General features: G+C 42.6%; 1 protein-coding gene across 1 annotated transcript; it reads left to right on the plus strand.

Moving 5' to 3' along the window:
- The first annotated feature begins 6,832 nt into the window (after positions 1–6,832).
- irs2b (insulin receptor substrate 2b) lies at positions 6,833–23,979 on the plus strand. Its single transcript, XM_084724636.1, has 2 exons — positions 6,833–10,970; positions 21,539–23,979. Exons 1-2 carry the CDS (start codon positions 7,637–7,639, stop codon positions 21,541–21,543), a joined length of 3,339 nt encoding a protein of 1,112 aa, XP_084580762.1. The 5' UTR covers positions 6,833–7,636; the 3' UTR covers positions 21,544–23,979.
- The last annotated feature ends 524 nt before the right edge of the window (positions 23,980–24,503 follow it).

Here is a 24,503-nt window from a genome sequence, read left to right on the forward strand (position 1 = left end):
AACCCAAGTCATTTTGAGTTCTATACAATTATTAAGGTGGTCACATTATGAGGCGATAAGGATGGGACAGTAAACATTAAAGAGTCAAAACAAGCAACCGACTTACAGTGTGTTAGACACAGCAAGTTTTCATATTTCCTTCGAAGTATAAAAACAGTGCATTCTGGTCAATATGCTAATATGCAAATTTTATGTAGAAACTTGAATCTATTTCAATGTTTTTGTTGTTGTTTTCATACCTGTTCTGTTATCTCTGCATACGTTTCTTATGTAGTGTATGTAAATGATACATTATTGAAGTTTTATAAGTTTTATAGTGTAGTGAAGTGCACAATAAAAAGAAAAAACCTATCATCAATTCAAGTCAAAAGACTTCAACTGGGGATAACTCATGTTCATAAACTCTAAAGTGTTGTGACTATAAATACTAGAAAATTTAATTCAAATTAACTTGGACAAATAAAATTAAATAAAAAATTGGTTGATTTCTCTTAATTCCTGTATGATGTTTTTTAATATAATGCAGGTAAAAATGTGCAAAGCAAACATCTGCTTCATTAAATATGCACAGCCAGTATGACACGATGTAGGTGTTGATTACAACATAGCAACCATTATAATTGACTTTCTAGTACGATTGTATGTCCATGCATACACTGTGTTCCATTTACAGATTAATCCAGAATAGATTATGTCAATTCCACTGAGTTGGTTAACTGAAGTAATCAAAACTATAATCACTTGTGCTGTGGCTCAATACAGGCGCACACAGTCACATCCAATAATACAAATATCTCCATCGGCACATGCTGTCTGTCCTCCAGGCTGGGCCTGCCTGTGATCAATCAGCAAAAAAATTAACTAGGAGAGAAATTTCATTTTCACGTTTGCTATATTGATTAGGGAATCGAGTCAATTATGGGTGACAACACGAGATTGAGCGGAGCAATCTATATTGTATGTGCTCGAGAGCACAGAAACCAGCCTCAATCATCAGTTACAATATTGAGTTTAAGAAACTGCAGGGTTAGAAGGGACCGATGTTTAAATTTTAAAAAGGAAAAAAATGTACAAGATTAAATGGTGACCCACAATGCTTCCTCATATTAGCAGAGAGTGTAAGTAAAGTAAGTAAAGCCTGGCAGAATGTTATATATGCAGCCATGTGTTAAACATGGAACCGTTTTGATTCTGCTGTTTTGTATGGAGTCCCACAGATCCTGCTGCTGTGTGTTCAAATAGTAATAATAATTGCTTTTTTTTTTTTGCATCATGTCTCTTGACCCATGTGAACCCAAACTCAATTTGCATTTCATGAAGATACAAAAAATAAATCATTATTACTGTGCCAAATAAGGAAATAGTTATATATTTTATGGGTTATGTAAAAATATATTTTTACATTTTTTTAATTTATATTCTGTTTTCCAAAAAGTCATTAACAGACAAAAAATTGTAAAGTATGTTATTCTAGTGCGTTTTAAAAAATATTTTTCATTTATTTATTTATTTCTGGGGTAAGGTAGTAAAAACTGTTTTAAATATAAATTTGGGTTTTGGGAGGGGTATGGGTATTTCAGGGTTAAAACTATGGTCAACGATATAAAGTTAATAATATATAAAGCTAATAAAACAATGTTAAAGGGACAGCTCTCATCAAAACCAAAAATACATAATTTCGGTTTTGTGGTTTATCCATCTAGATTGTTTTGGTGTGAGCTGCAGAGTTTTAGACATACTGGCACTGGGGATGTCTGCCTTCTCTTCAATGTCAGGGAACAAGCTTGTGGTGGTCAAAGACTCAAAACTCAACAACAATGTCTCTTTACAGGAGTCATGGTCTATAGTATATAACTGTTTTTTTTTTTTTAAATTGTTGCTTTGAGCACCACAAACCAAATGCCATCTCATTATATTTGAGAGAAGGCAGACATCTCTACAGTAACTCACACCAAAACAATCTACATGGATAAAAAGCCCTATAGGTAGGAGGAAAAATATGGATTTTTAATTTTGGGTGGACTGTCCCTTAATGTTTTTGGAGCTGTTAAAGAACCTCTGGGGTCTCTAACAGAGCACTGAGGTTAACTGAATAAGTTACCATTGCAACAAAGATTAATTTATCCAATTCAGTCTATGACGCAACAGTCCTCTAAAAACACATAAAAATATCCCCTGTTCAGACAATAAACAAGATAATATTCAGTTCCAAAACATCAAAACAACACTGCTACAACAATACGACTCAGACACCACAGGATGTGTCTATAATCTGTTTTGCCTTTGATTCAGATGAGGTGGGTGATGAGTGTGTGTGATGTTTGGATGCCAACAATACATATTTGTGCTGTTCATTTGATGGGGCCTTACGAGGCAGTGAGTGGAGTATGAATGAACGTAATCTTTACCCTCCTCCTGTTTGTCCTTAATCTTATCTCATCAGATTGACAAATCTAATCTGCTTTATGAAAGCTTATGAAACTAATCGTCACACACACAGTGACAGTGCAGTGGGTGACTGAGACATTATGTGCTTGTGACTCAGCAAACGGGCCAAGCGATGCTGTTTGTACTTGAAGGCCAGCCTAAAGAGCCTAAATGAGATTAGTTCTTCAAAGCTACAGGCTCCTGACTGAATTTAGATGATCTATTATGCTTTATTTAATCAACTGTATGTGACTATTTGCTCACTTTTAAAATTGTAGCTTCAACGTCACTAAGAAAGGAAATAAATCAGGGGAGAATGGGTACATCCCCTCATCCCATCCCTTCTTGTTATATAATGGTGCCTTAAAACAAAAACATCTCTGTCTGACCTCCGTCCACACTAAGACACCTGAAAACACATATCACATAGCCATTCACATACTCTGGGCATGGAAACGTAACATAACTAATGCTATTTTTATAAAAACACTGGCTTTCCCATCATTGTATTTTCATTGTCTGTGTCTGAAGACAGTGGCTGAACACACCACCAGCAAGCTAACCAAAGCTTACATTTAATATAGTAGCCACCCTACCAGAATAGGGTAGTTGTGACAGAGATTAAAAGGCAGATGAAGATCAGTTACGAACTACACATCCAGAGACAAACTTTTAAATAAGCATTAAAACTGAGCAATCCAGCAACATCCAGCCACACAGCGTCTGTAAGGATCCCGGTGTAACGCGTCAGGGAATGACACGTCATGACTGATAAGACCCAGACAAGAAGCTCACCTATATGTCTGCGTCATCATTTTCAAAAGTCTCAATTTCTGCCTGTCCAGACTGAAATGCCATCCCGGAGTTTTAAAACGGAAATGGGGCCAGAGAAAGAAGTGTGTGTCTGAGTGTGGAGCTCCGTTAAAGGTTGTACTGAACACAGACACACACCCTTGGTGCTGTGCAAGGCAAAAATTTGCTTTAGTTTTTGTGCCAACACACCAACACTGACCCACAACAAGCACCAAACGCTGGGAAATTCTGATACCATACCATTTTATTTTTTAAAAAGTATCAAAAAATACAAGGTTTGGTGTACTGTGCAATACTAGTGGAAATGTAGCAGAATGTAAGGTTTTAAAATGAAACTCTTATAGTGTGGATGTAGCCTAAGGAGGAACAGTCTGCTGTGGGAGAGGATGCACCCTAAAAGTCACACCTCTGTCCTTCCCTAAATAAATAAACCTGTAAAGACCTAACGGGTTCATACCAGGGGAAGGCCCATTTAAAGTCTTGTAAATCAGCTTCAGCTGGCCGTTTAATTAACTTGTAAATTAATGCACCATGCTGTGTAAATTGGAGGATGATAAATATTCATGTAGTTACCTAAGAAAAGGGCAAGGACGCATCACAGACACAACCAGATTGGGTTTGCAAGCAGCACAGTTTATGGGACAATCGCCCACCTTATTGGTATTTTATAGACAGCTGATTTGCATTTCTTGTGCTTCATGGGTTATGCAAAAAGAAAGAGTCACTCCTTCTGCCCTTGCTTTCACTTCACACTACCCCCACTCAGTTTCTGTTTATCTTACCGCTGTCAGGTCAACGTATTATACAAGGCGAGCTAGACAGGGACAGTCTATTCATTATTTATCACAGGTTTAAGCAACTGTAGATACACTTAATGTTGCATAAATGCAATGCAGTCACTCTGCAGTGGATGTTTGTTATCAGAGAGTGTGAAAGTTCTGATCCAAGCCCGTGTCTGTCATGAAGGAAACCTAATATGAACAGACAGGGAACCCTCCTTATCCTACAGGGAGATATCTGAGCCTGTGAGGTTTTAGGCAGCCAGCTCTGCTACATCTATTTATATCAATGTGCCTTCATAGCACTTTAGGCAAGGCTGAGGAAAACACAGTCACTCAAATAATGAAAAGAAAACAACTGTGCAGAACACAAAATCTACTCGTCGCTGCCAATGGACCACATCTGTGAACTATAAAGGTTATTTGAGGGATGGATCACGAGAAGCCTGATTTGATTCTTTTTCCATGGTGGTGGTAGTCAAGTCATTGCTTCTGGTGGCATAATTGACCTGCACAGGGCATAGTAATTGACCTTGCTGCTGAGGACAGGGTGGTTTGGTGCTGAGCCAGCAGCACTGTGGGATCTGAAGGAAAATGGAGATATAAGATGGGGGTGTGGTATGTGTGTGTCTGTGTGAGGTGGGGGCAGTTTTCGACATGTTATCATCATGGGGCATGTGACTGATTATTGACAGATAACTGTACTTTAAGTGGCACTGGGAATGTAGATTAATCCCCACTTAATTACAGTTCAGGAGTAAGTTTGCTTTCTTTGGCTGCATACATTTACTACTGTGACACTTGTGGCCTGAGCACCAGACCTGGGTCAAGATAGGGTGCAGGATGGCCCTTTTGACCATATTCTGATCCACAATGAAAATAAATAGATTCACAGCGTATTTCCTGGGAAGGGGGACCAGATGTACCAGTTTTGCATGATGGGATAAACTGGCCCGATATTTGCCTAACCCAGTTATATTGGCCTATATTGGTACTGCCGTATATTTTGTCTGATATACAGTATATTTTTTAGTTTTTAGTTTTATATAGCCAGCATTTTATGCATTTGATGCATTTTCTTAATTCAAGTTGCCCTATTTGTGTGTGTGTGTGTGTGTGTGTGTGTGTGTGTTTATTTATAGTTATTTATTATTATTAAAAATACCAATCAAAGTTTACTGTTTCCGTGCCATGAAGCCATTTTGGATTTTAGAAATGTAATTAAATAATATGAGCTGATATATCGACATAAGAATCTTTTTTTACTCCTCATTAATGGTATTGGTAATGGCCCCAGAAATTCAACATCTGTCGGGCACTAAAAGAGTTTAAGCATGCTCTTCATTCTGTCTCTGGTAGGAGCAGTTTATGTTTCTGAATCATTCCAACATTTCATGACAGAAGAGAATTCAGCTGTTTAATATTTTATAAACTCTTTTAAATGTTACCAAAGTATTTACAACTAAAATGTAGTTGCAGCTATTAAATACAGTAAAATATCTGATTTATCTGTCCTTGCATCAATACAGTTTTAGTTAATAAATCAGTTAATTTGAAAATAAAAAACTTCAAAGAAAGAATAAATGTCTATGCATTTTGTCTGATAAATAATGCTATTATCAATGTTTCTTTATTACCTGGCCACTGACCTCCTGTCATTTTGCAAAAGTGGCCCTGAGCAAAGCAAGTTCAGCACGGGAGACCGAAGAGAGTTGTAACACTGGGTTAGTTTTACTGCTGTAAGTTTGACAGAAAAGGGCAACATTGTCGAATTTTATGACCAGAAAGTGGAGTTTTAGCACATTTTTAAAGATTATTTTTTCTTAGCATTCATTGTATTGTAGACACACGGGTTTGACTTAGCAGTTTTGCTAGTTAAACACTTTGCATTCAGGCTACATTCAAGTCCAAATGCTAAAACATCTCACTATGTAATGGCTGCTTGGGGTGGGGAAAGTTGTAACAGTTAATTAAAATGATGAGAATGTCTGTATTTTGTGCATAACTTTGATAGTATCCATCTTAAATCAGCAGATACCTCTCATAATTACGTCTGCCTCCAGTTAGTGATAGTACTAGAGTTTTATTTAGTACAAAAACCATCTATCAAACTTTGAGAGATCAAAGAGCCACTGAATTATGGATGCTCAAACAAACAGCGTTACTACCATCCCCAGTCTCCCCTATCCCTGGTGTACTGTGTCTACATTTGACGTGCATACATAACTGTGATGAAACACAGCGCAGCCTGTTTTCATCAGAGAAGCAGCTCCATCTCTGTGCCGGCTGGGCACGAGGAGGTGAGGCTCACTCCCTCAGGAAGTCGAAGACAGACAGGCTATTGGCTGTCAGCTACACACTCTCATCAGCACCACACCGCGGCGCCCAGCTGGCTCGCGCATTTCGTCATTACGCACATTACCAGCCATTGACGCATCAGGATCAGGAGAATGTTTTGCGTCATCATATCAGGTTTTTTTTATATAAACAACCTTATATGGGTCATTCCTCTGTTTCCTCTGTGTTCTTGTACAGTTAAAGCTTTAACTCACTCTAAACCCCAACATTCTGGGTGTATGAGTTATATCTGACACTGTTTTTGAATGGCAAGACAGCGACACAGATAAAGCAGTCGGAAGCAGACTGTAACTGAACAGCTATCCTGGGAGCTGCAGGCAAACATTAAAAAAGCAGAAGGCGACCGCGTTACGCAATAAGGCACACTGCACTACTATATCTGCTCTTCCCCCCTAGCTCTTGTACTAGTTGTTTATCATGATGCTTTCTCTGAAGACTGAGGGAGGAAGAGGGGCTAAAATATCCCGCTGAAACCCGTGAATGTATTCTGGCTGGCTGGGCGACGCAGAGGGAATATTAAATTCCTGTGACAGAGCTGCATACTCGACTGGGTGATTCTTGTTTACCAGTTGGAGAGGAGGACTGGAAAGACTGCCTCCACAGACGCGTTCAAATATAGTCAAGGGGGATAAGAATAGGCTGTGGGAATAAAACAATATCAGCATAAGAATGAAGTGAAAATAAACGCTTCCTCTTCTGCGCTTAAAATATTCTAATAGTGTTTTATAATCCACCTCAGCTTCTTAAATGACGCGTTATGTAGGCTTTATAGGTCAGGGACATCTAGTTTGATAAATTTAGACTGGTGAAAAATCTTCACAGTAGTCAAATGTTGGCTGCTATAAATAAAGCTCCAGTCCTGACTGATTACGCTCAAATGAGTCGGAAGAGGGCAGAGTGATAGTAGGAGGGCTTTCTCCTTCTCTCACCACCTCACTCCAGCATTCATCCCGTTTCCACCAATAAGCCCAATGAGCTGAGTGCGCACCGCCCACTGTCGGTGTGTGTATTTTTTTCTTCTCCTTTCCCCTCGTTTTTTTTTTAAACCAGAGAGCTGGACGTGGAGATCGTCACATGTTGTTTCCCCCTCCTCAGTCCGGACAGACACTAGCAGACATGTGTTATTTATTGCTCAGCTTTGGGAGAAGACAAACGCACGCACAGCCGGCTCCGGAGATACAGGATTAAAATAAAGCGCGTCGTTTCTTCAGCAACTCGAGGAACACGGATCATTGTGTTTGATAGCGAAGGACACGAGAATGGCGAGTCCGCCAACCACAGGAGATCAGCCTTTATTACCCAGTACTACGACCGTGAGCAGCAATATCAAGAAATGCGGATATCTGAAGAAGCAGAAACACGGACACAAGCGCTTTTTCGTTTTAAAAGAGCCGAGCGAAGGTTTCCCTGCCCGGCTGGAGTACTACGAGAGCGAGAAGAAATGGAAAAACAAATCGGCCGCGAAGAGAGTTATTCCTCTGGACTGCTGTCTCAATATCAACAAGAGAGCGGACGCGAAACACAAATACCTTATTGCTCTTTACACCAAGGACGAGTATTTCGCCGTGGCGGCAGAGAACGAGCAGGAGCAGGAGAGCTGGTACCGGGTGCTGACGGATTTAATGGCAGAGGGGAAAGTGTACGACGGCTCGGCGTCCAACTCTGCGTCCTCGCTGGTTGGCTTCGACGAGTCGAGCTACGGTGTAATAACGCCGGTTTCCGCCGCCTACAAGGAGGTATGGCAAGTAAATCTGAAATCCAAAGGTCTGGGGCAAAGCAGGAATCTAACCGGAGTGTACAGACTGTGCCTCTCCAGCCGGACTATCAGCTTTGTCAAGCTGAATACAGAGGTCGCCTCCGTCATTTTACAGCTGATGAATATCCGGAGGTGCGGCCACTCTGACAGCTTTTTCTTCATTGAGGTTGGTCGATCTGCAGCCACTGGGCCTGGGGAGTTATGGATGCAGGCTGACGACTCTGTGGTGGCGCAAAATATCCACGAAACTATCTTGGAGGCGATGAAAGCCATGAAGGAGCTGTCGGAATTCCGTCCGCGCAGCAAAAGTCAGTCATCTGGTACAAACCCCATCTCTGTGCCCACACGGCGGCACCTGAACAATCTCCCCCCCAGCCAGACCGGGCTTCCCCGCCGGTCGCGCACTGACAGCATGGCTGCGACCTCTCCTGTGAGCAAATTTTCCTCCTGTCGAATACGCACGGCCAGCGAGGGCGATGGCACCATGACACGCCCCATGTCAGTGACTGGCAGCCCCCTGAGCCCAGGGGTCCACAGGACCCTGCTGAGCAGATCTCACACTATCACAACACGCCCCTGTCGGACATTTGAATCCTCTTCCCTCCAGCACAGTAAGTCCATGTCTATGCCCCTGTCTCGCTCCCCACCCATGGCCACCCCGAGTGCAGGAACACTCTCCTCCTGCCCAGATAGCAGTGCTCCTCGCCCCTCCAGCTGCAGTGCCTCCTTCTCAGGCTCCCCCAGTGATGCTGGTTTTATATCATGTGAGGAGTTTGGCTCTAGCCCTGCGGATGCACGAGACCTGAGGCTGCCACTCACCCTCCGTAGCAACACTCCTGAGTCTCTCAAAGCTGACACTCCTCCCTCCCGGGATGGCAGTGAGCTTGATGGCTACATGGTGATGGAGCGGCAGAATCAAAATGGTTACCGTCGTTTACCGGAGCTGGACAAGGCTTATCGAAAGCGCACGTACTCCCTCACTACCCCCCGCCAGCAGAGGGGTCCCCCTCAAGTATCTTCAGCCTCCCTGGATGAGTATACTCTCATGAGGGCTACATACACAAGTGGAAGCCAGTCTTCTCGCAGGTGTCACACAGCCTCACCTAAAGGGACCTATCCCGAGGATTACAGGGATGTTCAGATTGGCGCCAACACTGTCCACGGTGACAGTGGCTATATGCCCATGATGCCAGGTGTGGTACCTCAGACACTGGGGTCCAAGGATGACCCCTACATGCCCATGAGCCCTATGTGTGTTTCTGCTCCAAAGCAGATCATCAACCCACGCTCACACTCCTCTTCAGTGGGGCTGGCCTCACGCACAGACTCCCCTGGGAGTGTTTCTCTGGAGGACAGTGGCTATATGCCAATGTGGTGTGGAACCAAGATGTCAGTGGAGAGCACTGATGGAAAGCTCACCAATGGAGAGTACCTGAACATGTCTCCTGTCGACCCACTCGTGTCTCTCACACCTCCAGAGTACATCCTCAGTCCTCTCGGAGGAGATCCCCACCCCCAGCAACATCACAGACAGCCTTATTCTTACAGCTCTCTACCACGCTCACTTAAAGGCCAGTTGCAGCGCAGCGGGTCCACAGACACAGACCAATATGTGGTGATGAGTTTACAGAGGCAACGGATTGAGGAGGAGTCCAATTATTGCCCTGTTTCTCCAGGAGACTCTGTGGCCAGCAGCTCTCCAGGGACACCAGGCACCCCTTCTTCTGCACCATCTCCTCTCAGAATGGCTCGGATAGACGGAGGTCTAGTACACCGTAGTAGGGTATGTCGGCCCACTCGTCTGGCTCTGGAATCCCTCAGAACACTACCATGTATGAGCGAACACCCCCTCCCCTCAGAGCCACGCAGCCCTGGAGAGTACATCAACATAGACTTTAGTAGTGCTACGAATGACTTGCTGGCACCCACAGTGTCAGAGAGCTCTGAGAAGGCACCCTTGCAACTCTCAGACTATGCTAATGTTGATGTCAGCTCGCCAAGTCACCTTAGCCGACACCAAGCGAGGGGTTCCCCCACTGCAGGGTGCCTAAACCACACGCCTGAAGTTTTGACTGTGGTGAACACCCAGCAGCAGGGTGACGAGGAGGAAGAAAAGGAAAAAGGCATAGAGGGACAGGCAGAGGAGAGGGGGATGGTAGATGAATATCCTCTCCAACAGCAGGTGAACCTGGTGTGTCAGCCTGCTCTAGTCAAGGATGACTACACTGAGATGACGTTCAGTCCTCCTGCCCCCCTACCTGCTCTCTGCACCACTGATGCTGCTCCCCTTCCCACCAGCCCCACTGCCTGTGTTCAGAGACTCAGCCTGGAGAGCAGCATAGTGGATGGGGTTCCCCCTGTGCCATTGGACTCGTTTCTCCTTGGGGGTCCTTCATTATCTGTCACCCTCGTGGATCCACACAGGGGGGCCAAAGTGATCCGGGCAGACCCTCAGGGGCGCCGGCGGCACAGTTCTGAGACCTTCTCCTCCACCACCACTGTCACGCCCGTATGCCCATCCTTTGCCCATGACACCAAACGGCACAGCTCTGCCTCTGTAGAGAATGTATCACGCACTGTCTGCAGCTCAGAGGGACCTGACGAGGACTATGGCAGCAACAGCCCCATGTGCAGGGAGCGCTCAGCGGGTTATCAAAACGGACTTAACTACATTGCCTTAAACTTGATGGAGGGAAACCTTGGAGGATGCAGGTTAAGGGACTGCGATGGACTGCTGAGGTTCAAGACAGCCTGTGGCTGCAAGGGGGGCATGAATGGCTTCAATACGAGCCCATACGCCAGCCTGGGATTCAAGGAGACTGCTGCTGCTGTGAAAGGTGAGTGTTTTCATACATGTCACACACACTCATTCATGCAGTATGTTTTCATTCATGAAGGGAGCGGTGCCAGGGCTTGAGTAGGATAAAGATCCGCCTCAGTGCTACTGTATGCTCTGCAGAGATAGGCCACTCGTTGCTAAGCAGCACTTCTGATATCATTTTCACTCTAACATTGAGAATAATGATCATCTTTGAGAGAACATGCTGGAAACAAACAGCTTCATTCATTTTGTGTCTTCATTTGGGTGTCTGCAGTAGAGCCTGTGATGTGGATTTAACCCACTGACTGCTGACACACAATGTTTATTCTTCATTTTTTGTTTCATATTAGACTAAATATCACACTGTTTGCTTGTACTTTTTATCTTTGTTTCTCAAATCAGAGACACTGACCATGTTCGCATTGTCCCAAATAACAAACTATGGTGTTATGCAATCAGCTGTAGCAGTGTATTTTTTACATCAACGGTACTTACAGGCCCATACATGTGTGTGTTAAAATAACAGTCTTTCAGTATGTAAAGGCGAGCTATAGGAGCAGAGTGAAAATAAAGTTGTTCTGAACTTTGCCGTTGGGTGTAGGCTGTGATGTTTAGATAGGATTAGTCACCTACTCGTCACACCCATGACACATCGACAATTCTTAAGGCTGTTTGATGCCGAGGAGGGCTGTTAGCCAGATCTTTGATCTGCTTCAAGCTGCACACAGATATGAGAGCAGCAGCACCGGAAACCAGGGTTGATTCTTTCCAAATAAAAGCTTAGACACAGAAAGTTGAGTAAAACAGTGACGTGTACAAAAGACAAAATGTATCTATATTCTCTGGCACATGCTGCTTTTGCACTGCTTGACTGGAGATCTCCTTACGGAAACAGCAACAGCATTCACTTGACTTTATTTTAGAGCCATCTTATTTTGAAATCTATAGCCAGACTTGTTATATTTCATTCTGATTGGCTTTATGCTGCTGTTGTGTGCTTGTGTGAATGGTCTGCTCTGGTCTCCCCTCAGTGACGCAGTTTTATACCACGTCAGTATTTCAGAAAACATCCAGTCTCATCCAGTGACGCATGCAGCACTACACATGAGGGGCATGTGGAAAAGGTACCTAGAAAAAACACGTTTATGGTTAATTTTATAACACAGCATACTGTAGCTTTATAGGGCTGGATTATGTGCGTGAATAAGCCATGAAATCTTTATGACTAAGTGTCTTTGTGGAAAGGGACAGTTGCCATCAAAATATTACCTTTCACCTCATTTTGTATCAGAGGCTTTTCATGCATCTCTAAACGGCGGGGATTATTTACAGGGATAGATGACCTGGCAGGGGCATGTCAGAAGTTGCTGTTGTTCGAAAAGAAAACACACAGTGTGTCAGGATCACCATGAGTCAGGAGTGAGTGTTCCTGATGGTGAAATACAAGAGTTTAATTGCTGTTTGTGGTTTCACAACCAAGTTGTCTGTCTTTGTCTCTGTCTCTGCTGGCTCTCATGCTGCGAGCGCAGCCAGTGTGGGGCTTGGTGCAAGTCATCGGGTTCCCCAGAAAAACAAGTGAGTCAGTTGTTTATCAATTGTCAGGTACTGGGTTTCAGGACTGGAATGCAGTCAGTGTGCAAAGGTTGCTGGGAGGGGTGAATGCTCACTTGTTTTTCTAACCTGGTGGGATGGACTCAGACAGAGGGGGGTTTGGAGGATTCTTTTTTTGTTTTTGTTTTTTTCACAGTGACTTCACAAACAAGTCAGTGAAACTGTTTAGCACAGTCACACTTGATAAGGCTTTCTATGAACACATATGACTTTTACCCGGAACATACATGCACACTGTGAACCTCCTACGTATTGTCCCATCTTTTTATTGTGTCCCGGTAAGCACAATGAAGGACAGAGCCCAAATATTGAATTTTGTCCCCGAGTGTCTAAGGCTATGAGAAGAGAGGTGGAGGAACAATGCCAACGGATGGATGACTTGTTTTGTTTTTCATGAACAACAAAATAGACCACAGAGCTGCCGGCTGAAGGGAGAGGGAGAGAGTGAGGGGGAGGAATGGAGGAGTAACAAGGAAAGGAAGAGAAGAAAGGCAGAAAGAGATAGAGATCAGTGTTGTTCCGGTAAGAGTTTGCCTTTGCTACTGTGTCTTGGTTACATAAGCTCTTCCTGACAACAAATGTCCTTGTACATAATAGTGAATGACTCAGCTCTGACTGGGGTTGTGACCAGTGTGACAAGTCATTGATACTCTCATCAAAACACAAAAAAACTTCTGTTTAGGGATACACCATATTGGACTTTTGCCGATGTCCAAAAGACCAGTATTTTCTAACTCATTCCGACACAGATACCGATTCATCCACATACTTTTTTTCACCTAATTGTAGAGAACATCAACTCTCCTAAAAAATTAACCTTTTATGCTCACTCTTATCCTGATGGCCCACTGGTAGATGAAGACATAAATCTCACTAGGCAAAATAAGAGAACTAAAGCTGACAGGTTTTCTTTTTGCTGGTAACTGATGCTCTTTGTTTTTCACAGATTTGTAATAATGATCATGATGATGGCTCTTAAGAATGGTCAATAAATTTGTAGTGTTGAAGGACTGTGATTTGACTCTGTGCATGGCTGAGGCTGAGCAGTCATTGCAAATAGAAATGTTGCTTTTTTTCTCAGATACTTCAATAAACATCTGCACCGCAGACTAATAGACAGGTTTTTTTGGGTAGACTTTTTTAAAATTTTGAGCTAATCTAATGTTGGCTGATCAACAAGAAATGTGTCCATGTCTTGGGGTCCTTTAGCATAACTATCATGCACTAACGCTCGTGCATCCTGCTGTAAACTTCTGCCTAAATTTCCTCAGTCACCATCATAATTTTCTAAACATTAATGTTATTCACTTCACTAATCAGTGAATAGACTCATTTAAATCATCCCTTTCAATTATCACTTATGACCCACCGACTGCATTTTGGGCTGATACCAATATCTCATCCTAAAGCCTCTACTGACCAATACCAATGACGTTCCAGTGTTATTGGACCCTGCACCAGTTTTGCTTGTCTGTGTGAGAGAGGAAAAGAGGGCTTGGCTGTTTACTACAGGACTACAGGCTCTACTACATTCTCTTGTTATCACAGAGTGAACCATAGTTTGCATTCCGTGTAGTACATCAATTTGAAAACCGGTAGACTGAGAAATCAATTCGCCTGTCCTCATTTGGCATCTGCAGTTATCATAGAGTAAGAGAGAGACAGGGAGGGAGGGAGGGAGCTCCTGAGCTCAACAAACATGCAAATATGTGAGTGTATCCTGTCTGTGTGTGTGTAGAGGTGTTCATACGCCTCAGTGAGGAACAGTGGAGTCCGTTAGGTGGTAGGTTAACAGTCCCTCCAGGGCTTTTTGTGGCATACAATGCCTGATTTCAAGGCAGCTTTTCTGAAAAAAAAAAAAGAAAGTGATGCATGTTGCAATGTTTTTAGGTATTTTTGTTCAGTGTTTTTTTTTAATGGTGAACATGCAGGAATCTATAATAATTTATTGAGGTGATCGGACAAAAATTGTAAGGTAGTGCAGAATTTAAGAGGTTTGGTTGAATTTGCATTTATTGTTTCAAATGCAACTTCCTGGACGGACTGGGTTACGCTGTTGTTTGGTGTTTTGGCCCTGACATAACATGCAGGGAGAGGGGAGGTAATGGGGCAGAGGGAGGGGGCTGTTTAGCTTTCAGTGCACGCCTTCTGGCCCTGCCGACAATGTCGGTTTTTTGACCTTTGACCTGGCGCTGTGTGTGTGAGACACTGAGAGAGGGGGGAGATATTGCCGTCAAGGCATTTCCAGAGCTATACACACCTCTGTGTCTGTGTACTATATATATTTTTTTTTTTTCAGATTTTGACTTCCATTCTATGGCCGCCACATCTTACCTAACACATCTCTCATTTCTCTTCGTAAAAGCTTCTTTATCATCCTCCTGTCATTTGTTGTTCCCACTTCTGTCCTCGTTTATCTAATGTTTCTCACTCTTGAATCCAGTCTTGCATGGGTTCAGAAAGGAGAGAGGACTGACTCACACTCTTCTTGCTTTTCATTTGTGGGCCCAGACTGCCCACCGTGTGTGTGTGTGTGTGTGTGTGTGTGTGTGTGTGTGTGTGTGTGTGTGTGTGTGTGTGTGTGTGTGTGTCTTCCTGTCCTGTGTGCGTACACATACACAGCCATCACCAGATGGTGGAGGGGTGGGGGGGTCAGGGGTTTTGCACCTGCCCCGCCAAGCACTGCTCATTGGTTATGTGGCCCGTCAGTGGAGAGTGACAATACGCTAATGACTGGCCGCCATCTGCCACAACAACAACACGGAGACGCCATATACCAGCCCAAAACCCTTCCCCCTTCCCCCTTCCTCCTTGCTCTGCATCCTCCTCCTCCCCCTTTTCTCCTCCTCCTCCTCTCTCCAGGCACTGGTTTCTGTTTTTCAGAAGTCATGTGATTCGATCCCCCTTACCCCGCCTACACACACACACCTCTTCTTCACACCGGTGTGTTTGAGCTGTGTGTTTTTCCTGTTGTTATCTGACCTCAGTGGACGGTCTCTGATTGGCTTTTCACACTGGAGGCCACAGAGGATTGTCTAACGATGCATTAAACAATTAGCTAATCATATCTGATCAGAGCCACCGTTTCTCTTGCTGCTTAATTTATCTCACACTGCAAACGACAGCAACAGAAAAATGACAGCCAGCTGGTTTGATGGATTGATCTGAAATGACCAGGGCTGCAATGATTAACAGAAAATTAATCAGCAGCTGTTTTGATAATGAATTAATGGAAAATTAAAATGATAATAATAGTTCCACAACCTTAACAGATTTGCACCTTTTGTTCTATTACATAAAATATGTCAGTAAATACCCCACTCATGAATTTTAAAGCTTTTACCTGTCTTTAAAAAAGCAGTTGCTAACAAGAGGCTAAATGAGACTACAGAGGTCGTTGTGGACATTTAACTAGGACCGCAACTACAGATTATTTTCATTATTGGTTAATCTGCTGATTATTTTCACAATTAATCGTTAAGTCTATAAATAAAAAAAATAACTAAAAAACGCTCATCACAATTTCTCAAAGCCCAAAGTGATGTCTTTACATTGCTTCCAACCAACAGTTCAAAACTCAAAGACTCCTCAATTACCATGAAAAAATGACAAAGAAAAGTACCCAATCCTTCAATTTAATACGCTGGAGCAAATGTGGCATTTTTGCTTGACAATTAATTGATATTATATATTGATTGATTAACTGAATAATCATTTCAACTTTACGTTACGGTAAAGGTAATCAAAATTAAAAAAACTCAAGCCAGAGTCCAATGGAAAAATTCATGGATGAGAGCAACCCATCCAGGTACTTTGTTCCTGTGTCATGCCCCCACCCCTGTTTAGTTTACTCTAATTTGAGCTCCTTGCAAGTTTAAAGGTATAAAATAAGAAAAGTGTATAGCTTTTTAGCTATTAGGAGGCCAAATCCTCTGGTGATTCAGGTAAACAGTTATGCTAAGTCTTTGCCAATCAATGATCAGCATCAATACATTGAACAAAAAATGAAAGAAATAGGACTCACTGTGATCTACGTGCCCAAGTAGCACGTGTTATTTACACAGTTATATAATAAACTAAGCTCTGATGAAGAGTTTGACACACATACTTACTGGCAGCTTTTACAGCTTGTTTTCACCCAAAGGGGGACATGGTCGTGGGACGTAACGCATGGCTGCTCTCATCTTTTGACTTTTTTGTGGACCAGAGCGATGCTGACTTTCAGGGTGGGCGTACAAAAATACATCAACCTTGCAGCACTCCATTAACATCTGTCTTTCAGGCTACCTATTTTCTGACAGCAAAGCTCATGAATGCACATAGCATCATGATATACAGAAGTGCTGAAGAAAATGTACTTTTCTATTTAACTAATATACTCATACATCACTGGTTTTATTTTTGCAGCCTATTTTAAGCCTGGAACAGGTATCTCTGCAAACCGGTGCCTCCTCTCGATTATCTGATTACATACAGTATTTCGAGGAACATACAGTCTTTGTCCTCACCTGTCCTGTCCTCCCCTCCCCTTCAGACACAAACAAACACACCGTCTGATACATAACTCTTTGAGTAAAGTAGGGCGGGATGTTCCAGTGCTAGATAAAAACAAAGTCAGCCTACCATATCCTCAATTTAGCTTGGAGGTAAGAAGGATTACATTCACTTCAGGATTAGACATTGTTGAGTGGCTTGTTTTGTCTACAGGTAGAAGAAGAGATAGAGCTTCTGTGTGTGACATGAGTGCACATGCTGTATGCTGCTGTACTTACACACAGCACACACAACGAACACACGCAGCACGTCAGCTCAGGCTGCTGGCTTCAGGCCGATTAGAAGTTTTCATTCATAAACCGTCCAGCTCATCATTAACTCACCTCTATCTCTCTGGGACCCAAAGCTGTGTTAATGCTTCTCCATAGAGGTATATTATGGAGTTTATGGGATAGTTTGTATTATTTGAAGTGGGGTTATATCAGGTACTACAGTGTATTAGCTACAGTAGCTAGCAGAGAGTAGTACCAGCATGGAAGGTAAACCCTTCAAGAATATTAGGCTGTGGATATAAAGAAGGCAGTGCTGTAATGTGCAAAAAAAACATTAGCCTACAATGCTTTTACAGCTGGAACAACTAGTTGATTGCAGGAAATGATTAAGCAACTATTAGTGTGTATTTGTGTATATAAATATATAATGTACCACAGCTCTAAATTGCAGGAAAAGTGTGTAAATGCCCCTTGAAAATTCTTGAAAAGTATTTGAATCTGACATCAGAAAAGGTGTAGAAGCCCTTCAGAAAGAGGCTAATTACATGTGTTAATAGTGAGTCAGCAGGATAACAGAGTTAACAGTGGTGGTGGTTGTTGTTGTTGTTTTGACGGAGGTGTGGGAGGTCAGAGGTGAGGAGTCAGTAAGTGTTTGTTGGCTGGAGCACTGCTGTAGATCAGGGAGGAGCCAACAGGGCAAGAATGTAAACAGAGCAGATCTGACCCTGCTGATCTCTCTCTACCTGTCTGTAGGAAAACCCGCTCCCAACAGCCGCTTTCTTGTTTGCAGAAGCTCGTGTGTGCGGTTGATGATCCTCTTTCTTTCATGCTCTTCAGAGATAGAGTTGGAGTAGTTCCCCCTAAAAGCCCATTCACTTGGCTCTGCAACAACGCGGAGCTACTCGAGCAGGCGGTGCATCGACAGACATGTTTACTCTGCTTCTGAAGCACCAGAGAGGAGTCTGCTAATACATGCCTCTGTGTGTGCGCTTTAGCTCTGAATGGAGCACGGCTAAATTTAGCCTGTGAGAACTAAATAAATAATGAACAGAGCTTGGGTGTGTGTTGGGACGGGGGGCACAGACGTGGATTGTTGGGAGGGGTGTGCGTGTCTGTGTGTGTGTGTGCTTGCGTGCTTGAAAAAGAGGAGGGGTCGGGGCCATTGGGTTCATTCCCTCGCTGGACCTCTGTCCCCTTCTCTCAATAACCACCTCCCCCTCGCTCTCTCTCCCAAATCTCTCTGCCCCGATCAGCATGTGTCTGAATAGCAGTGTGTGTGGCGGGTCCCTATTCTCTACTTGCACAATGTAGTGTGACATATATCCATGTTACAAACTGCATGTTGGTTAACTTCCTGTCAGCAGTATATGTTAGCTTTACCTACAAACGTAATGATTTTTCATCCTTAAGGTAGTTACTTCACTTTTCACAGTTAGCATGGTACATTATATAAATAGTATTTACTGTTTCTTTTGTATATAGCGTTTTTGAGCATTTTGATAGTCACCTCAGTGTCTTAGATAGCCATTAGCAATTGTCTTCATTCAAACTTGACAAAAACAAAATGAAACCTGTCAAAAGAATCTTGCCTCATCTTTTCACTGCTCCATCAATCACCAACCCTGGTCTGGTTTGGTCAAAATATACCCTTAATTCACTGTGCTAGATGTGAAAATATTCTGTCTCCCCGCTGCTTCTCTGATGTCTCTCACTCTTGTTCCCATGTTTCACATCTAACTTGCTGAATTAAGACTTTATTTCAACCAAACCAAAGGTGGTGATTGTTGGAGCAGTGGAAAGACAGGGAATGCTGTTTTTGATGAGTTTTGTTTTGTGATGATGATCAGTTAAAAATGCCCAAAACACTCTAAAACACTGCATACAAAACTTACTATAAATACTTCTAACATAATGTATCAAGCTAAATGTTAAAATTGCAGAAAGTAACTTAAAGATGAAGAATTACTAAGTTTGTAGGCTCAGCTTACGTTACTGTTGCATTAACAGTAAGTAAACAGGCATGTAGCTTGTAAAATGGATATGCGTCAAATGATAGTGTGCAAATAGAGAATACGCCACAATTTCCTATTGCACCATTGTTCATAAAATAAATAATCGTTTTTTGAGAATAAGGGGTGTCACAAAACAATATACAGACCCACTAGAAGTGTGCAGTGTTGTCTTTATCTGCAGAAACCCTGTCTTCTGTCTGTATTTCCTTATTTCTTATTATTTTGCTGCGATCAGGACACAAAATCTACCTTTTTGGTCTGTTTAGGAAAACCTTGGACAGATCCAACTGATTCTACTTCAGAGTTCATTGAAACTGAGAGCTCAGCTTGGTCAGTTTTTGATTAAATACTGAAAGTGTGACACCTCCAGTATTTATGTACAAGGCTACACCTGGTTGCTAATCGGAGCTGTTAGTGATTCAGCTCTCCTTCCCGGCAGATCTCAGTCATTCTCACCCAAGTGTCTGCTTCTACAGGCCACTGGCTGGCCCAGCCCTTCCAGAAACACACACACACACACACTCTCTCTCTCTCTCTCTCTCTCTCAGATTGTTATGGACCGTTGGTCCCATGACCTCACTGCATTCCCGTTCCTCTCTGTCAGGTTGATTCTGTTACTGTGGTTTTTCCACCACTTCCCACCCTGGTGTTTCTATTTTGTTCCGTCTCTGACACCCATGGCAATAAAGAGACAGAGCTCAGCCAGCACAGGTGGCCTCTTCAATGATTGAATTTTTTTCAGTCCTCCGCAGCTCCCATATTTTTGCATTTCAGACACCTGAGAGCATCTGAGGAAATGCACCAGCCTCTGCAATGTGTTGTTTTGATGTTTTGGTCATCAGTAAGAGTTGTGTCAAGTGTCTGTAAAGCTTTAGATTTGACATCAGCCGCATGCATGTATAGGGCAGAGAGAGAGAACAGGCATGTGTGTGTGTGTGTTTATGGTGGCAGTAGTTGAGGAGGGGGTAACTAACCGCGAGGACTCTGAATGAAAGGTTTGTTTTAGAGAATGACGATCACATCCAGCTTTGTGAAAACAGCTCTTGTTCATAGCTAGGGAAGAGAAGAGTGAGAGGAGACAGCGAATGAGGGAAGAAATGCAGCCACGGAGAGGGGCTGCATGTGTGTGTGTGTGTGTGTGTGTGTGTGTGTGTGTGTTTGTGTCAGCCAAGACTTCCGCTCCCATCTGATAGCTCTGCATGCAAATGAAACCTCACAAACAAGTACACCAGGGCAAGGGTCAGCGCAGCTTTCCACTGGGAGAAAAGCGACACTCTGAAGACTCAGGGGTTTGTAGTATGTGAAAATACTCAGCTGTGCTGTTTGTGGGTGTAAGTGTGTGTGTGGGGGAGATGATTTATTTATCTGATTTCAGGTATGAAATCAAGCATACCTGGGTGTGTGTTTGTTGGTGTGTGTGGGAGTGTTGTTGCTGTCTCCTCTGGCGTCATTGGAGACTGCCCTGTGTCAGCTGCACAGTGCTAAATGCCACTCTGTTTTTCCCCTGCCGTGAAAGCACCTGCCACTTCAGTGTCTACCAGCTGAGGAATACACACGCACACACATGCACACACACAGACACACACACACACACACACACACACACACAGACTCATACAAAGGCAGGCTGCCTGAAGAGCACTTATTCCTTACTTGGTAACAGAGTGGGGGTATCCGTTTGACCTCCCCCTCTCCTCTATCGCTCCATCCTACGTAATAAATCACATCATACACACACATAATAAAGGGACAGTTCACCCTAAAGTTAAAAATACATATTTTTCCTCTTACTGGTAGTGCTATTTATCTATTTAGATTTTGCTAGAAATCATGGCTCGATTACTCAAGTTGCAGTTGTGAGCAGTTTCATGTAGGATCTACTACTAACCAGGTCATGATTTCTGGAAAGAGAAACTGGTGAAACAGCGCCACAAACTGAGCGCCATTTAGTCCCATTGTATTCGATAGAAGAGTCTCTTTGGCTGAGGTCTCCAGAACTCGGCAACTCAAACCAAAACAATGTAGATGGATAAACAGCACTACAGATAAGAAAAAATAGTTTCTTTGTTTTTTGGGGTGAACTGTCCCTTTAAGTTTCTGTCGGCAGTACTGACCAAGAAATCTCTTTCTGTTAGATTCATGCCTGTAAATCACATGCAAGAAACTCAACCGTTTTCACCTTCTTCTTCTTTCAGAATGAAGGCTGATGGGTCCTCCCGCCACCACCCCCACTCTCCTCTCCCTCCTCCTTTCCCTGTGAACGTAGGATTTCGCTGCAGCCAAGTGACGAGGTCGCCACGGCGACAGCTGGACCATGGGCTGCAGTCGATGTCCTTTGACCTCTTCGCCGCCTTCGAGGGTCATGGGGACGGCCATCACCATGGCAACACGGACACTTGACCCTTGCCCCAAATCTTCCCTCTGCTTTTCTCGGCACCAAAACATTGAGGCGCCATCGCTGCTGCTGCTGTACTAGATGACTTAAAAAGAATAACAAGAACTTAAACAGACTATTAACTCTAACTATAGATGAGTAACTATTTATCTCTGTGCGTAGGCCTGCAAAATTATCCTGCAGCATATTGTTATGTTAATTATTATTATTGTTGTTATTGCCATTCATACACTTTCAGCTGGTTTTCTTTTGCCAGATCCTCTCACCTGAAAACCTGTGAACCAAACCTGGAGAGAATAGTGTGCACACACACACACACGCACACACACACACACACACATAAACATGCAAAAAACCCTTCTAATGCATACAGATTACATATATTTATTTATTTATCATGTATGTATGCATTTAATGAAGTGTGTGTGTGTGTGAATTTGTATACAGATTGTACTGCAAAAAGAGGTGGCATTTATGAACATATTTAAAAATCAAAGTTAACATTTGCTTAAAAAGAAAACCCTACCTCAACAAAAAACCAGGTTGGTACCAATTCACACAGTAGAAATATATATAAAATATTTATTTTCAGAGGTGAATGTCTTTTAAAATCACCAATCCAAAGCCTTACTCTCACCATCAGCTGCCGTCTGATGGACCTTTTTTTAGTTTGGACCTATAAACACACAGTATATCAAAGATTATAGACAGAATGTCGATCAGAGCCGAGTGAGAGACAGCCTCTCTGAGATTAAGTTCCTTATTCCCCTCATGTTACATTTATGACAAGATTATGTATTAAAGATCCAGAGTAATATATTTATTAATATGCCTGAGATGGAGGATTCATACACACTAAGAGAACACCCAGAGGACTTTAGAGGAATACTTGACGTTGCATCACGCATCTGAACACTGCAGCATGAACCAACTGGACCTGACCACCAGATCTGTGGCCTATCTGAGCCCAAGTCTCAGCACCTTTACACACTTTACTACTCACCCGCTGTTCACCTGTGATACCCTGCACACCTGGGAAGTTCCGACCTGTCACGACAAGCGACGGGAACATGAATGTTTGAAGTTATTTATACACAGAGTAACTGGACAGCTCAGAATCGTACATTTTCTCACCTGATGCCTCATTGCAGAGCTCTGTAACACGCTGAGCAATGTGGCGGATGCATGACGCAGTCTTGACCGGCTGTTCAATGAGCCGAGCGAGAGAGAGCCAGACGGGACACGCCGGAGCTAATGCATGGTCTTGCACTTACAAACTTTCTAGATTGTAACACAAGACACATTGAATGTAGTACATGCTGTGTTCCGAGCTGGGGAACGCACAACCCAACTAACACCACGACAACTGCAACAACAACAACGATAAAACACGCAGAGGTACTGAATGGAAACTCGCATACAAACCAGGGGAATGATCTCATTATTTATCTGAATTCACTGGTACTTAACCTTTGCCTATATACTGTAAATAGTGCAAATTTACAGAGAATTACATTAAAGCAAAACGCTGAGAAACTTTGAGAGATGTTAAGTTAAATAACTTATGTTGTTTGTACTGTACATAGTATGTGTTTGAGTGAACTTTCTGATACAACAAAAGCACTAATTAAGTTATATGCTAACCAGTACGGTTTGGCTTTGATTTTTTTTTTTTTTTTAACTGTCATGGGATAGTCTTGTGAAATGGATGCCACTATGAGGACATTTTCTAATGCTGTAATTCTGAAAAAAAAAAGATTCTAAGAGAAATCATTAATACTTGACATAATTAGTTCTTGTTACTTAGGTACAACACAAATGGCATATATGCAATATTTACATTTTTGAAAATTAGTTTACAAAGACGTACCAAATGTATAAATACTGTTAATAATGTTTGTTAAACCTTAAAATCAGATTTTTTGCTGTTTGTACGTTTTTTTCTCCTCCAAATTTGAAATGAGAACTTTTTTCTGTGTGTTTTTTGCTAATCGAGCCTCTTGATGTTTTGAGCAGTGTTTTTTGCATTTGGAATAATGTTTCAAGTTTTTATTCAGCATCTAAAGGTTACGAAATGGGCCCTGGCTTATCTTGCTGTGTCTTCTTTCATTGTAAATATTTCATATCCTGCATATTGTGATGCTACTAAGAGATGATAATTTAAACTTAGTTCATTGCTTTAGATTGTATTGATTCTTTATAGACACATGCAATAAATAATGATGTTATTTAAGAAAGCCATCTGCCTCTTGTTTCCGATCTCTTCCTCCTCTCACGTCACACACAAGCTTTTCATCTTTAATGTGAATGGGCGCTCACTGGAGCAGATGTTTGAATTCACTGTCCTCCTGCCTCTTTCATTAAGAAACCTTCAGTAGAAAAGAGGGGACATAATCTTGATTCTCTTTAATTTCCCATGTCCCTCCTTGTTTTTAAAGCCCTGCTCCTTATTGAGAAAGAGTTTATCAAGAATTGGGTGTAGATCTGACCTAACGTTGCCTCCAGCATTAGCATTGTTATTGTTTTTATGCGCTTGGCTTCCAGTCCCCACCCCCAGCAATTGTAATTAGACCAGCATGTTGAAACAGCCCCTGGAACTGGGAGGGAATAAATAACACTGTGATAGGATTATGATTTTCCACCCTTAGCCATATGCTGTCAGATTATTCATTCTCACAGCCATGCTAATTAAAATGGTAATTAATGCTGAGAAATAAGTCTAATTGTCTACAATGGCCAGTGTTAGCCTGTGTGTTTGGATGGGA

This window comes from Lutjanus erythropterus, chromosome 8 (assembly GCF_056507025.1).
Source record: "Lutjanus erythropterus isolate fLutEry1 chromosome 8, fLutEry1.hap2, whole genome shotgun sequence".
NCBI lineage: Eukaryota > Metazoa > Chordata > Actinopteri > Lutjaniformes > Lutjanidae > Lutjanus > Lutjanus erythropterus.

Coding starts and splice junctions, on each gene's coding strand:
- irs2b (XM_084724636.1), top strand. CDS start 7,637: ATGGCGAGTCCGCCAACCACAGGAGATCAGCCTTTATTACCCAGTACT.